Below are 13,975 nucleotides of genomic sequence, written 5' to 3' on the forward strand. Positions count from 1 at the left end.
CTTGTAACTGGCCTCCAGCTGGAGTTAACTCCAGCTTTTTTTACCACCACTCTCTGGGCCTGGTCATTCAACCAGTTTTCCACCCAGGAGAGTGTGCGCCTGTCCAGGCCAGAGGCTGACAGTTTCTCAAGCAGAACGCTGTGAGAAACTGTGTCAAAGGCTTTACTAAAGTCCAGGAAGACCACATCCACAGCCTTTCCCTCATCCAAAAGTCCAGTCACCTGGTCATAGAAGGAGATCAGGTTAGTTTGGCAATACCTGCCAAAGGCAGTTTAAGACAGTTTTTTAAGAGTCTACTTAGATAAAGTGCCTACTTTATATGAAATATAGATGTACTATTTTAAAAAATATAATCTTATACATACAGTGTTCTTTTTATGAAAATGTGAAGTAGGCTTTTCAGTTGCGCTGTGCTAGACATTTGAAATACTTTAGAAGGTAATGACCTTGCACTACTGGATTTCCTGTCCACCAATCAGACTTGTATTAACTAAACACATTTCTTCAAGCCTTCATCTTTGGTGTGAATAATGGAAGAAGTACTCTTCCTGCCAGTCATTGCATCCTTAGAAGCTTTCTTTGATGACAGTTAAATGCCTATTTGTTGCTGGGATTTTTTAAAATTAAATCTGAAGTGTTCAATTCTGTATGCCATCTGAATAGTTGTTCACGTATTATTTTAACACCCATGCAGAAGCTCTTTGCATCATTCCCTGAATGTCTGAGGGCTGGGGCTTGATGGAAATTTGCTATTGCCAACTCTCTGTGGAAATACAGAGCCCAGATCTGAAGGATTATTCTAACTGCCTTGATATTCCCTTGCACTAAGATTCATTTTCTCTCTACCAGTGGTAGAAAGTGGCTCAGCCCCAGGTCAGTTAAACCTATAGGAATGAAGGAGCATCTTTCAGCAGCATTGTTAAGTTGAACTAGTGGCTTTGGTCCAGTGCTTTTTTCCTTTTTCTTTTCTTTTTTTTTTTCAGTTTTTCATCTTCATCTGGAATAAAATTATACGTGAATAAAACAGATCATGATGGCAATCACCATAGTAATCATGAGATGCCACAGCACTGCTTGGAATTTTTTTTTATTCAGGCTGTGCCTGAATGAAAGTGTTTTGGTGTGGAGTTACCCTAGGATCTAGGAGCCATGTACTCAAACACAAGACTCTACCAGAGCAAGGCAGGTGAAGGAGGAGGAAATGGACTTGTTGGCTGTACAACTTGAATCTTTTCTGTTTTGTGTCTGCTAGGCGAGGCCAGAGTGACAGTGGATCCACTAGGATGTGCTTCTGCCCCTTTCTGAAAAGGATGCACTGTGCAGTATTGTATTGAAGCAATTGTGATGTATTTAATTGAACATTCAGACAAGGAAATTACAAAGCATGGTTTTGCACAGTGCTGTGAAGTTTCTTTTCTATTTTAGTGGAAGTATTTCCAGAAGGTATATTTACATATTTACTTATCTATGACCTGTCTTTGTACATGAGGGGGTTTGGATCTTCTTATAATATCCAAATATACCTGTTTAAATCATACATAAGTTGAGAATGAGAAAAATTTATTGCTACTTGATCCTAGTTTGGAAGTCTAGTACATTCAGTTTCTCATGTACAGTATAATTACCAGGTTGGCAGTAATTGGTACTCTTGGGCAGACTCAAAATAAAGAATAAACATTAAGTTGGCATGGAAACAGGACTACCCTCTGAGCCTTTTTTGTTTTCTCCAAAGTACTGTGACTTGTTCATTAGCTGCAGTACTTTGTTCATTCTTGCATGAGTACCATAGAATGAGCCTCCAATGCAGCTGCCCTGTGCTATACCTGTCCTGTGAGCTAAAGAGAACATTGGTCTCCATTGCTCAGTTCGATGTTTTTTTATTATAACTGAATCCACAGAAAATAAATATATGCATTCTGGTTTGATCTTCTTGTGGAGCTGCTTTGGCAGTTTTTCCAAATCAAAGTCCTACAGGCGATATAAACATTGTCAGATAAGTCAGATTTCAAACCAAAATTCCTTCCTGAACCTCGGATTTCATTTTGTAACATAAATAAAACTTAAAGAAAAGGCAGCTTTTACAAACTAGTTACTTTAAAAGTTGCATCATTTTAATACATCATAAAATAGAACTAGTTGTACTTTCCCCAAAACAATTATTTCTGTCTCTTTACTGTGGTCTCAGCTGTAGCGTGAGTGTACATATGCTAAGGAAATCCAAGCAAGAGGAATAACCAAAGCAATCAGTGTCTAGTCACATTATCAGCTCTAGGTGCTAAGCTGTTTCAGAGAAGTTATGGTGTATTTGGTACTCTTCACATTTAAATAGAAACTGCTTCTTGGAATATCCCTATGTACTTAATTCATTAAATTCCCTATGGACGTCATTATGCTTACCTTCCAAAATGCAAAACTGGGTTAACAAACTTTTTCAGAAGAATTTCATCAGTATTTCAGCAAATCTTTTATGATGCATTTTGTTTTCCTTTTTTAGACACAAAATCAAGATTAGATTAATTATAGGACATTGAGACCAGTCTTCTTTTCTTGAAGGCAGAAATCCATAGTTACTTGAGGGCACATGTAGTACTTTACTCAAGTGCTTTTGTTCTCCTTAGGCCTTTTGAAGGAAATGTCTCTGAACCTAAAAGAACATCCACCAGCCTAACTCTGTAGTCCTTACACTTCTTTGCTCTGTGTTTTTCATGGCAATGTGTGATTGTGATAGAGGACACACTGGGACAGGGAGAAACATTAACTGGAGCCTGCTGCACTTCATCTGTACTCACCTGGATATTACATAGTCCCTTGTGGCCAGTAGCCAGCTGACACATGTTTAACAGCCCTTGGCCCTTGGGCTGTTGGCTCTGGATGGTCTGGGGCAGCCGTCTGGAATAGATGAGTCATTATTTTCAAGGGGTGTGAGTAGGCTCGGGCACAGCCCATCTGGTTGCCATGCCCAGCAACATTTTTTTCTTTCTTTCCCTTGCTCTGCCGCAAGCGACCAGGGGAAGCTGCTGAACATTTGGAGTTGCGAAGGGGAAGCAGCTGCTGAGAGCTCCAAGTTCCCAGAAGAGCTTCTCTCTGGGCTGTGACAGAGAGGCAGATGGAGAGCTGAAGTCATATTCCCTTTTGTAGTGATTGAGAAGGTTTAGACATTTAATTTAAAAAAATGCAAGACATTGTCAAGGAGCACAGTTTTCATATATGACAACATGTATTTTATTTTTTTTTTAACATACTCGCTCCTGAATGTTGTAACTTAGAACCTCAAGGACCGCAGAAGTTACTGTAAATTCATGTCAAAGTACAGGACAGAAATGTATGGATCTTCAGGGATAGAACATGCTTATTTTGTAGCAGCAATATGAAGCACTGTGGTGTTGGGAACAGAAAAATAAGAAAAGCTGAAGAGATCATGAAATGTTGAGTGGCAACAGTGTGGAGAAGGGAAGGGGCGATGATGATAAATTGTGGGTGTAGGTACAGCTGTACAGGTTGAACTATTTTCTTGTACATGGCATGTAACATTTCTGATTTCATGCAGAATATGTAATGTAAAAGTAATAATTTATGGAGAATAAGCTGTCCTAATGTAAGATATTTAGTCACGACAGTACAATGAGACCCACAGTCCCTTTGTCTGGGGATTAGTTACCTCAACACAGTGCTTGCTACTAATGTGTATTCTCGTAAACAAAATCCATTTATTTTATAAAGTGGATAAACAACCAGCTGACAACCATCTGTCATTTTTTTTTTAGCAAAATGAACAGTTCTCATGTAAATCTCCCCCAAAACCTCTTTCATCACACTGTCATTCAACTGATTTTTCCAAATGTCTTACTTTCAACTAGTCTTTTTCTGTATATTTCCTGGTTTATTTCCACTGCCTACTGTGTGTCATATTGCTCCATTTCTGGTGTTACTTCAAGACCGGTTATAGTTATAATGAAGTATTTACAATAACACATGCTACAGATTCTTGAAGCTTTAATTCTGCTTTTCTTCTGGCAAAAGTGAATTTGGAAGAGGGACAAAGTGTCATAATTAAAAAGATGGTATTTTAATTCTTAGAGAACAGCATGATTTCTTTGATGCTGATATGGTTATTTCAGTATAATAAATGAGAGTGTCTCTTGACTGTGCAATGTTTGGCCTAAGTGGAAGTGCTTTTCCCAAATTTATGAACTCACTTGGACCGCTCGGGGCAGATTAATTTACTTTTACTTAGGTGTCTACTTATTAGCCAGTCAATGTAGGCCCTCATTATAAACTTTTGTAGAGAAAGAGCATTTCTACAATGTGATCCATTTCTTCCTAAGGTAGACAGCTAGATGGGAGAGATAATTGCACTATACAGGTGCCTGTTCCTTTGTGTTAACTATAAAGGGAGGTTGAGGTGACCAGTTCAGACACATATGTCTAAAGTTGGGTGACATGAAGTGAGAACAGTTGAAAACTTTGATGATATTGTGTAACAGTAAGAGAAAACTGCCCTACTTTCCCTATGCAGCCAGACTGTGTGATCTCATTTTGATCCTCAGTTTCTCTGTGTGCTGGAAGAATACAGAATTCATGTGCAAGTGTTAGTTTTACAGGCTATGTGGTGGGGAACCTGAAAGTCTTAGAAAGTGAAGTCTGTACTTTGATAAAGGAGAAGACATTAGAAAACTTACTTTATGTGTACAAATATGCTGTGATCTTTTTCAGGGTGGAGATCTAGACTTTAAAATTCAAGAGTACAAAGAATCTGGGAAGACATTCACTCAAAGACAAATAATAGACTGGTTTGTGCAGCTGTTACTTGGAGTCAACTATATGCATGAAAGGTACAGTCATTTAATATGAGGGCATTTATCTTGGGAGGGGAGTAAGTAGACTTACTGACTAGTTGCAAATATTCAAACAGAAACAAAACTGTATAGATTTTCTTGTATTGGTATGAAGTCTTATTCACCAAACTGCTGCAGTATATGTCATAAACCTAAAGTGTAATTAATTATCTGTCCTGCAAGAACATTGTGAATTATGTCTTTTAGCAGCCCAGTGGTAGATGCCTTTAAGCATTAGCCACACTTTTTCTAAGAGCCAGGTGAAAAAATTAGCACAACACAAATAGTTCCACATTGTTAGAAGAAGATGGATTAAAAGGTTAAAGCAAAGTCAGATTTTTCAAGGAGAATCATTAGGTTGGAAAAGACCTTAGAGATCATCAACTCCAGCCATACCTGTCTACTACTAAATCATGACCCCAAGTGCCTCATCTACCAGCCTTTTAAACACCTCCAGGGATGCTGACTGAACCACCTCCTTGGGCCGCTTGTTCCAGTGCCTGATAACCCTTTCTGTGAAGAGATATTTCCTGATGTCCAATCTAAACTTACCCTGATGGAGCTTGATGCCATTCCCTTCTTTCCTTTCACATATCACTTGGGAGAAGAGACCAACACCCACCTCTTTTCAAACTCCTTTTAGGTAGTTGTAGAGAGCGATGAGGTCTCCCCTCAGCCTCCTCTCCTCCAGGCTAAACTATCCCAGTTCCCTCAGCTGCTCCTCATAAGACTTGTTTTACAGTCCCTTCACCAGTTTTGTCTCTCTTCTCAGAATATGCTCCAGGACCTCAATGTGTTTCTTATAGTGAAGGGCCCAAAACTGAACACAATATTCAAGGTGCAGCCTCACCAATGCCAAGTACAGGGGCAGAATCACTTCCCTGGTCCTGCTGGCCACACCATTTCTGATACAAGTTAGGATGCTGTTGGCCAACTGGGCACACTGCTGGCTCATGTTCAGTCTGCTGTCAACCAACATCCCCAGGTCTTTCTGTGCCAGGCAGATTCCCAGCTACTCTTGCCCAAGCCTGTAGCGCTGCACAGGGTTGTTGTGTCCCAAGTGCAGGACTCTGCACTTGGCGTTGTTAAACCTCATCCCATTGGCCTCAGCCCATCAGATCCCTTTGCAGAGCCTCCCTACCCTCCAATAGATCCACACTTCCTCTCAGTGTAGTGTTGTCCACAAACTGATTAAGGGTGCATTCAATCCCTTCATCCAGGTAACTAATAAAGGTATTGAACAGGACTGGACCCAGCACTGAGGCCTGGGGACACCACTTGTAACTGGCCTCCGGCTGGATTTAGCTCCATTTGCCACCACTTTTTGAGCCCAGTCATCCAACCAGTTTTTAACCCAGCAGCAGGTGTGCCTGTCCAGTAGCCAGTTTCTCAAGTAGGATACTGTGAGATACTGTGTCAAAGGCTTTACTAAAGTCCGGGTGCACTATATCCACAGCCTTTCCCTTGTTCATCAAGTGGATGACCTTGTCATAAAAGGTGATCAGGTTAGTTTGTCAGGACCTGCCTTTCATAAACCCATGCTGACTGGGCCTGAGCACTCGGTTGTCCTGTTTATGTGCTGTGAGATGGCACCCAAGATGACCTGTTCCATGACCTTCGCTGGCATTGAGGTCAGACTGAGAGGCCTATAGTTTCCTGGATCCTCTCTCTGGCCCTTCTTGTAAATGGGTATAACATCAGCCAGCCTCCAGGCAAGGGGAACTTCCCCAGTCAGCCAGGACTGCTGGTAGATCATGGAAAGAGGTTTGGCAAGCACCTCCACCAGCCCCCTTAATACCCTTGGATGGATCCCATCTGGCCTAATAGACTTATGAATATCTAATTTGCCTAGCAGGTCTCTAACCATTTCCTCTTGAATCAAGGAAGCTTTGTTCTGCTCTTCCTCCCTGTCTACTGGCTTGTGACGTTGAGTACCTTGCTCTTAAAGACTGAGGCAAAGAAGGCATCAAACACTTCAGCTTTATCCTCGTCCTTTGTCACTATTGTTCCCCCTGTGTCCAGTAAAGGATGGAGGTTTTCCTTGATTCTCCTTTTGTTATTGGCATATTTGTAGAAGGATTTTTTATTATCTTTCACAGAATGGGCCAATCTAAGTTCTAATTGGTCTTTAGCCCTTCTGATTTTCTCTATACAAGATCTCTCTTCATTTTTGTAGTCTTCGAGCTGCCTGCCCCTTCTTCCAGAGTTTGTATATTTTTCTCTTTTTCCTGATTTCCTTTCAGAGCTCTTTACTCAGCCAGGCTGTTTTTCTTTCCTGCTGGCTCATTTTCCGGCACATGGGAATGGCTTGCTCTTGTGCTGCCAGGAATTCCTTCTTAAAGAGCATCCAGCACTCGTGAACTCCTTTGCCCCTAAGGACTGTCTCACATGGAACTTGATTAAGCAGCCTTCTGAACAAACCGAAGTCTGCCCTCCAGAAGTCCAAGGTGGCCATTCTACTGACCCCCTGCCTTGCTTCTCCCACAACTGAGTATTCTGTCATCTTGTGATCCGAAGATCCTCCAACTGTCACATTTTCCGCAATTTCTTCTGTTAACAAACAGCAGCTCCAGCGGGGTGTCTTCTCTAGTCGGCTTGCTCACCAATTGTGTGAGGAAGTTGTCTTCAACACACTCCAGAAACAACCTAGACCGTTTCCTCACTGCTGTGTTATACATCCAGCAGACATCTGGTAAGTTGAAGTCTCCCACAAGGACAAGGGCTAGTGATCATGAGACTTCTCCTAGTTGCTTATAGAATAACTCATCATCCTCCTCATCTTGGCTGTGTGGTCTATAGCAGACTCCCACCACGATATCTGCCTTATTAGGTGAACCTCTGATTTTCACCCATAGACATTCAACCCTATCATCACCAACAATGAGTTCGAGGCTGTTGAAACTCTCTCTAACATAGAAGGCTGCTCTTAAGACCATTGTGGCCCAGAAGTCCATGATTTTTCATCGTGCCAAGCTGAACTATTTGGACTATTATTCATATTGAACTTGTAGAAAGTAACAATGTCATTGCTGCAAGAACTGCCTTAGCAGAGGCTAAGGCTGTAATCACTTTCATGTTTGGGGAAGATGACCTAATCTACCTAAAATAATGGCCTAAATTATTAATACAGCTGGAGGTAGGGAGCAGAAGCTTGTGTTTGAAGAGTAGGTTACACCCTGAGTCTGGAGGTGGGAAATATTTTTTTCCCCAGCTGAATGTAAAGTGGAACCCATAGTCTCTGGTCGTGCGTGAGTACTTATAAAGCAAAATTATTATACCATGAGTTGAATGTGAAGACAGCAAATTGATGTAGCTGGTTTAGATATCCTTCACAGCAGAACTTGGGCCAGATTTGGATGCCTGGATTTGACTTGCAACAGAGCATTAGGTAGAAATAGTCACTTTTCACCAAGAACAACCGTTTCTGAATTCAGCTAATATAGGTATGTGGGATGCATTTGACCTAAACTGATAGAAGTCCAATGAGTTTTGCAACTAGAGTGTCAGGCTGTAGAGGAAAGAAGGCAGAGTAAATTGCTGTCTAGCTTGCAAGAGCATTTCACTTCCTATATGCCAGTTTATCTGAGGCTTGTTCATGAAGTACCACCCCCACAGACTGCAGTGATGGGAGGACAGTAAAGAGAGCATCTTGGGATGCTGTACTCTTCAGCATTCACCTCAGGCCAAAAGGGCAGAGGGAAATGGAAGTAATAATCCTGACCATTTAACTAAACTAGCACTGTGCGTTTGCTTTTTTTTTCTCTCCTTCTTGAATTCCAATTTTGCAGTTTGTCATTAAAAGTTTTGGTAATTTAGGAAGTCCACTTTTGGTGAAATCCCTTCTGTAATGTATGTGTTTAGAAGATACATTGTGCAAGCTAATGCAGAGTAATAAAAGCATTGCAGTTGAACTAGATGATCATTATAGGTCCCTTCCAACTGAACTGTTCTATTATGTAAGTTATTCTGTGTCTTTCATTTCCTGTATTTCCTCATGCCTGTTTTATCTTTTGTTTCCCCATATGTCCCTTATGTCTCCTCTCTATTTTTCTCATCTTCTGCTTGTTCTCAAATCTTTTTTAAAAAAGTCTTATAAATAAACTTTCTTTGCTAAATATGTATATTATATTACTAGATTTCCTGAAAATTAGAATCATAGAATCATAGAATTAACCAGGTTGGATGAGACCACTGGATCATGGAGTCCAACCATTCCTATCAAACACTAAACCATGTCCCTTAGCACCTCGTCCACCCATGCCTTAAACACCTCCAGGGAAGGTGACTCAACCACCTCCCTGGGCAGCCTGTTCCAGTGCCCAATGACCCTTTCTGTGAAAATTTTTTTCCTAATGTCCAGCCTAAATCTCCCCTGGCAGAGCTTGAGGCCATTCCCTCTTGTCCTGTCCCCTGTCACTTGGGAGAAGAGGCCAGCTCTCTCCTCTCCACAACCTCCTTTCAGGTAGTTGTAGAGAGCAATGAGGTCTCCCCTCAGCCTCCTCTTCTCCAGGCTAAACAACCCCAGCTCTCTCAGTCGCTCCTCGTAAGACCTGCTCTCAAGCCCCCTCACCAGCTTCATTGCTCTTCTCTGGACTCGCTCCAGAGCCTCAACATCCTTCTTGTGGTGAGGGGCCCAGAACTGAACACAGGATTCGAGGAGCGGTCTCACCAGTGCCGAGTCCAGAGGGAGAACAACCGCCCTGGACCTGCTGGTCACGCCATTTCTGATCCAAGCCAAGATGCCATTGGCCTTCTTGGCCACCTGAGCACACTGCTGGCTCATGTTCAGTTGGCTGCCAACTAACACCCCCAGGTCCCTGTCCTCCAGGCAGCCTTCTAGACAGTTTGATTCTCTAGTGAAAGCAACAATTTGATTTTCCAAACATCATTTCATGTCTCTCTTTGAATCATCACTCTTTAATAGCACCTCTCCAGACACATACAAATGACTTGACAGTCTTATTTTTATTTGCATTTCCTGTATTTTATTATGTGTTATTTGACTGCATGCACATTGGAAAATTTAATCTTTATCTTATTAGTTTAAAGCCAAAAAATAGCTTAAATGGAACAGGTTAGGCTTAAACAATTTAAAACTACTTACAGAAATTATCTTGAGTTATTTAAACATAACAACAGCCATTTGTTTTTGTTTAGAGGAGTCATACATGATTTCTTCTCTATTGTAATATATGTTTGAACTATGTTCTAATGCAAAGGAAACTTTTGCCTAGAATTAGAAGCTTGAGGTGTTCATCATCTGCAGGCTGAACTCCCTCGTGCCATTCCTTAGAAAATCCAGCTGCTGTAGATGGGAGATTTTGTTCCAGAGCAGTAAAAATTATTATTTCTGGTAGAAATAAGTATAGAGTATTCACTTGGTTATACTTTTTGCACAGCTTTCATTTTACTTCTGCACTTTTTGAAAACACTTTTCTGGAAACTTATTTTGAAACAGGACTTTTTCTCTGCTTCAGGTTATTTTTCTTTCCCTGTGATAATAAGGATTATAGAGATTAGGCATTCCTGTCTTTTACTTATGCTTCATAAATCCCAAAGAGGCCATGAATATCTTGTGGTCATTACACTATTTGCTGGCTATTTTGCATAATTGGAAGGATTTTTCTAATTTTAAACTTGAAAGCTAAATTATCTAGAAGTAAACAGATTCAGTCTTCATCTATCATTGATATAACCAGAGAGAGAAGTAAAGGAGCAGCAGAATAGTTCTGTGGTCTTATCTAGATGGAGATGGTTAGCATGAAACCATCATCTATATTGTACTTGTAGCCCATTGCATGTCACTGTAAAAAATTGATCACGCAGTAATCAGGCAATGAGGCCATTGATTCATTTGACCTCAATTTGAATAAAGCTGACCATTATGTTATCCATCACTTTGCTGATCTCTGTAAACAATATACCAATACAGAAGTTTTGATGAGTTTAATCACACAAACAAATCTGTTACTTTCAATCTACAGGACAGCAGGCTTTGCCTAAGTACTTTGCCTGGATATCATATTGTCTTCTCTAGTGCAGGATTCAGACTCACTCAGAAACTCTTCTCTAAATAGTCCTTCAGGTAGAAGAAAGAGGAATTAATTACTGAATACTTCACAGCAATAAATTAGTTCAGCTTCAGCCATCTTCACTTGCTGGTATGTTGCAGGGGAAGGATTATTCAAGGAGGCTGCCCACTGCTTAGTGCTTTGTACTGCTTTTTTATGAGTATAATACAGTAAACAAGTACTCTGTAGAACACAGGTACGGGTATATTTATTGCAAATAATTTACATAACATTTTTGTCTATACGTTGCAAGTCTATATTAGCATTACATTCGATTTCAAACTAATGTGACCCAAACAGCGTCTCTTTATCACCTTTTCCAATAACATGCTACTGAAAGCTTTCTGGATAGCTTTTATATATCAAGATACCTGCTATTCAAATCACAGATATCCAGGAAACTTTTAGATTTTAAAGAGTCCATGATTATATTTCTACAAAGTAATAAAAAAAAAAAAGGATTAAAGCCAACCAACAGTCAACAACAACATGCAAGGAAAATCTAACTCAGTGAAGCCAAGTTCTTGCAAAGACTCAGTGTGATGAATGATAAGGAAAGACTGTGAATCTCAATTAGGAGGTCAAGATTTATATTAATCTACGTGTATATATAGGCTTATGAAATAATAATGAATATCACTTCAGCTTTATTTCCTTACTGATGTAATATATGATGAGTGTAAATGTATTGCTTAAGAAGGCTGCCAAATACAGAACAAATTACTTATAAACATCAATATGAAACTCTCATTTTTCCCGATATGTGAACTTTTCTCTGCAAGCATTACTTTCTTTCCCTAACTGGAAAGATTGCTGTAATAACAATAAAGAACCATTTTCTTTGTATGCTATAAAAATAGAATCATAGAATCGTTTTAGTTGGAAGGTACCTTAAAGGCCATCTAATTCCAACCCCCTTGCTATGGGCAGGGACACCTCCCACTAGATCAGGCTGCCCAAGGCCCCATCCAATCTGGCTTTGAACACCTCCAGGGATGGGGCATCCGCAGCTTCGCTGGGCAACCTGTGCCAGTGTCTCATGACACTCATGGTGAAGAAATTCCTCCTTATGTTTAGTCTAAATCTGCCCCTCTCCAATTTATAGCCATTAATTATAATAGAATTAATTAATGAAATTAGTTACTAGGAATGCTTCCTTTTCATGTTCTTGTCTATGTGCATTCTAAAACATCTTCTAGTAGTTATTACTCACATTTTTTTCCATTTATCAATGGAGTAAATTGAATTTATTTTTTTCTGCTCTTGCTGAAGTTGTTTTCAAATGACCCATGGACTTAATGGCTTATTTAGATTGTGCTGCAGCATATGCATTTACTAGTCTTAATATGGAAACTATTTTGAATATAATTTCAGTATCTCAATGCATAAGGCTTTAATAATTCAAAAAAATTTGAGGTAATACATGAGAATTGCTAAAGAAAATTAAAATCCATGACTATATTTGTTTTTCCTGCCCACATCTCAACAAACTTGGAACCTCTGTTCCTTTCTTTATCTGTTCTAAGTGGCTGAAAAACTACCCTATTTGTATCAGCAAATACAGTTTTGATAGCCAGCATGTACCAATTGCTATGCTAACTTCCTCCTCAGCAGAGCTAGTAACTAATACCATGCTATAGGGAATTTAAAAGTGGATGAGTGTGAGTTTAGTTGAGGTTGTAGGGAACCGTCTTGTAAAAGTTATTAACAAGAATTAATTGAGAACATTTTTTTGTATACTGTAGAGTTTATTTTCCTAAGGGGATGGAGAATTGCTCTCACATGCTAAGATTTCAAAAAAACTGAGAAGACGCGCTTTGTCCCCACATGGTGCGTTGGTTATCATGTCGCTTCAGTCTTTGATGGAAAAAATAAGTCTGTTGAATCTGTTTGTTCTTTTCCTTTTGATCTCTGTCTTTGTAAAGTTCTTTTATCTTCCACACAATTATTGTAAGAATTTGAACTACTAGCCTAGTCTACATACATATTTGTCTTTCAAGTAATATGTTTTCTCTGAAGGAGAGTTTCCTGAGCTTTGAGAAACTCTTATTGCTGTTTTCCTCATCCCTTATTCTATTGCGAGACATCTAATTTGTCTGGCAGAAAATAAGAGGTAATGCTTTTAAGAAGGGTCAGATACAAACACTTGCCTTCCTCCTTTTTTCTGCAGCTCATAGTAAACCTGTATCCATATACTCAGCTGGGATTCTTGGCTGTATTTTTGTTATCCTGTCTGCTTAGGCTCTTATCCTACATATGGGTGTCTGTGAATTCACCTCTGTGCTTATATGAAGCTCCTTAATGCCATCATCTGTGCATTGTCACCTACAGGGTCAGACTGTAGCAGTTGTAGGCTGGTCTTCCTAACAAGGGATGAAGGTAAACACTTGAGATACTTGATATGTGACTGTGAATGCTTCAGGTTGGATGAGGCTGAATTTCCTTTCATATTCCAGGCGAATACTTCACAGAGATTTGAAAGCCAAGAATATATTTTTGAAAAATAATCTTCTGAAAATTGGTAAGATTTCCTTACTTTTTAAAGACATATTTTAGTATGATTGAACAGTCTGACATACGTTTGGTCAGTAAGGATAGTTAAATAAAGTTGTGTCTGATACAGCATTTTGATTTGTGGTCAAAACATTTATTTGAAAGTCAGACACAGGAATAGGAGCTTGGAGAAGCAATGAAATCTTCAGACACAGGAATAGGAGCTTGGAGAAGCAATGAAATCTCTAGGCTTGAGGGTGCTCCAAGCTTGACTGGACCTGAACCTAAGCAACTTCATGTGACTTTGAAGCTGGTCTTGCTTTAAGCCAGGGATTTGAATCAGATGACCTTATGAGGCCTTTTGAAACCTACATTGTTTTATAGTTCTATGATTTTCTACTGTTTTTATTTTGAAGGATTACGGAATTATTTTTTTCCATGTTTTAAAATCCTCACAGACTTTTTGGATATACAGTCGTTGTATTGTGTATAACAATAAACACAAAGAGTTTGTATGAATAGATACAGATTTATGGAATGTATAGATTGTAGATATGGGTATAATAGGTTATTGTT

The 13,975-nt window shown here is 39.6% G+C and overlaps 1 protein-coding gene across 2 annotated transcripts in view; it reads left to right on the forward strand.

Annotated features, from left to right (window-relative positions):
• The window catches only part of NEK11 (NIMA related kinase 11), a 96,858-nt gene that overhangs the window by 22,524 nt on the left and 60,359 nt on the right, over window positions 1-13,975 (forward strand). For both annotated transcript variants that reach the window (XM_069860007.1, XM_069860008.1), the window contains 2 exons: window positions 4,714-4,832; window positions 13,363-13,427. In XM_069860007.1, coding sequence (XP_069716108.1) covers window positions 4,714-4,832; window positions 13,363-13,427 — 184 coding nt within the window. The remainder of the gene's footprint in view (window positions 1-4,713; window positions 4,833-13,362; window positions 13,428-13,975) is intronic.

The sequence above is a fragment of the Phaenicophaeus curvirostris genome, chromosome 6 (assembly GCF_032191515.1).
Source record: "Phaenicophaeus curvirostris isolate KB17595 chromosome 6, BPBGC_Pcur_1.0, whole genome shotgun sequence".
NCBI lineage: Eukaryota > Metazoa > Chordata > Aves > Cuculiformes > Cuculidae > Phaenicophaeus > Phaenicophaeus curvirostris.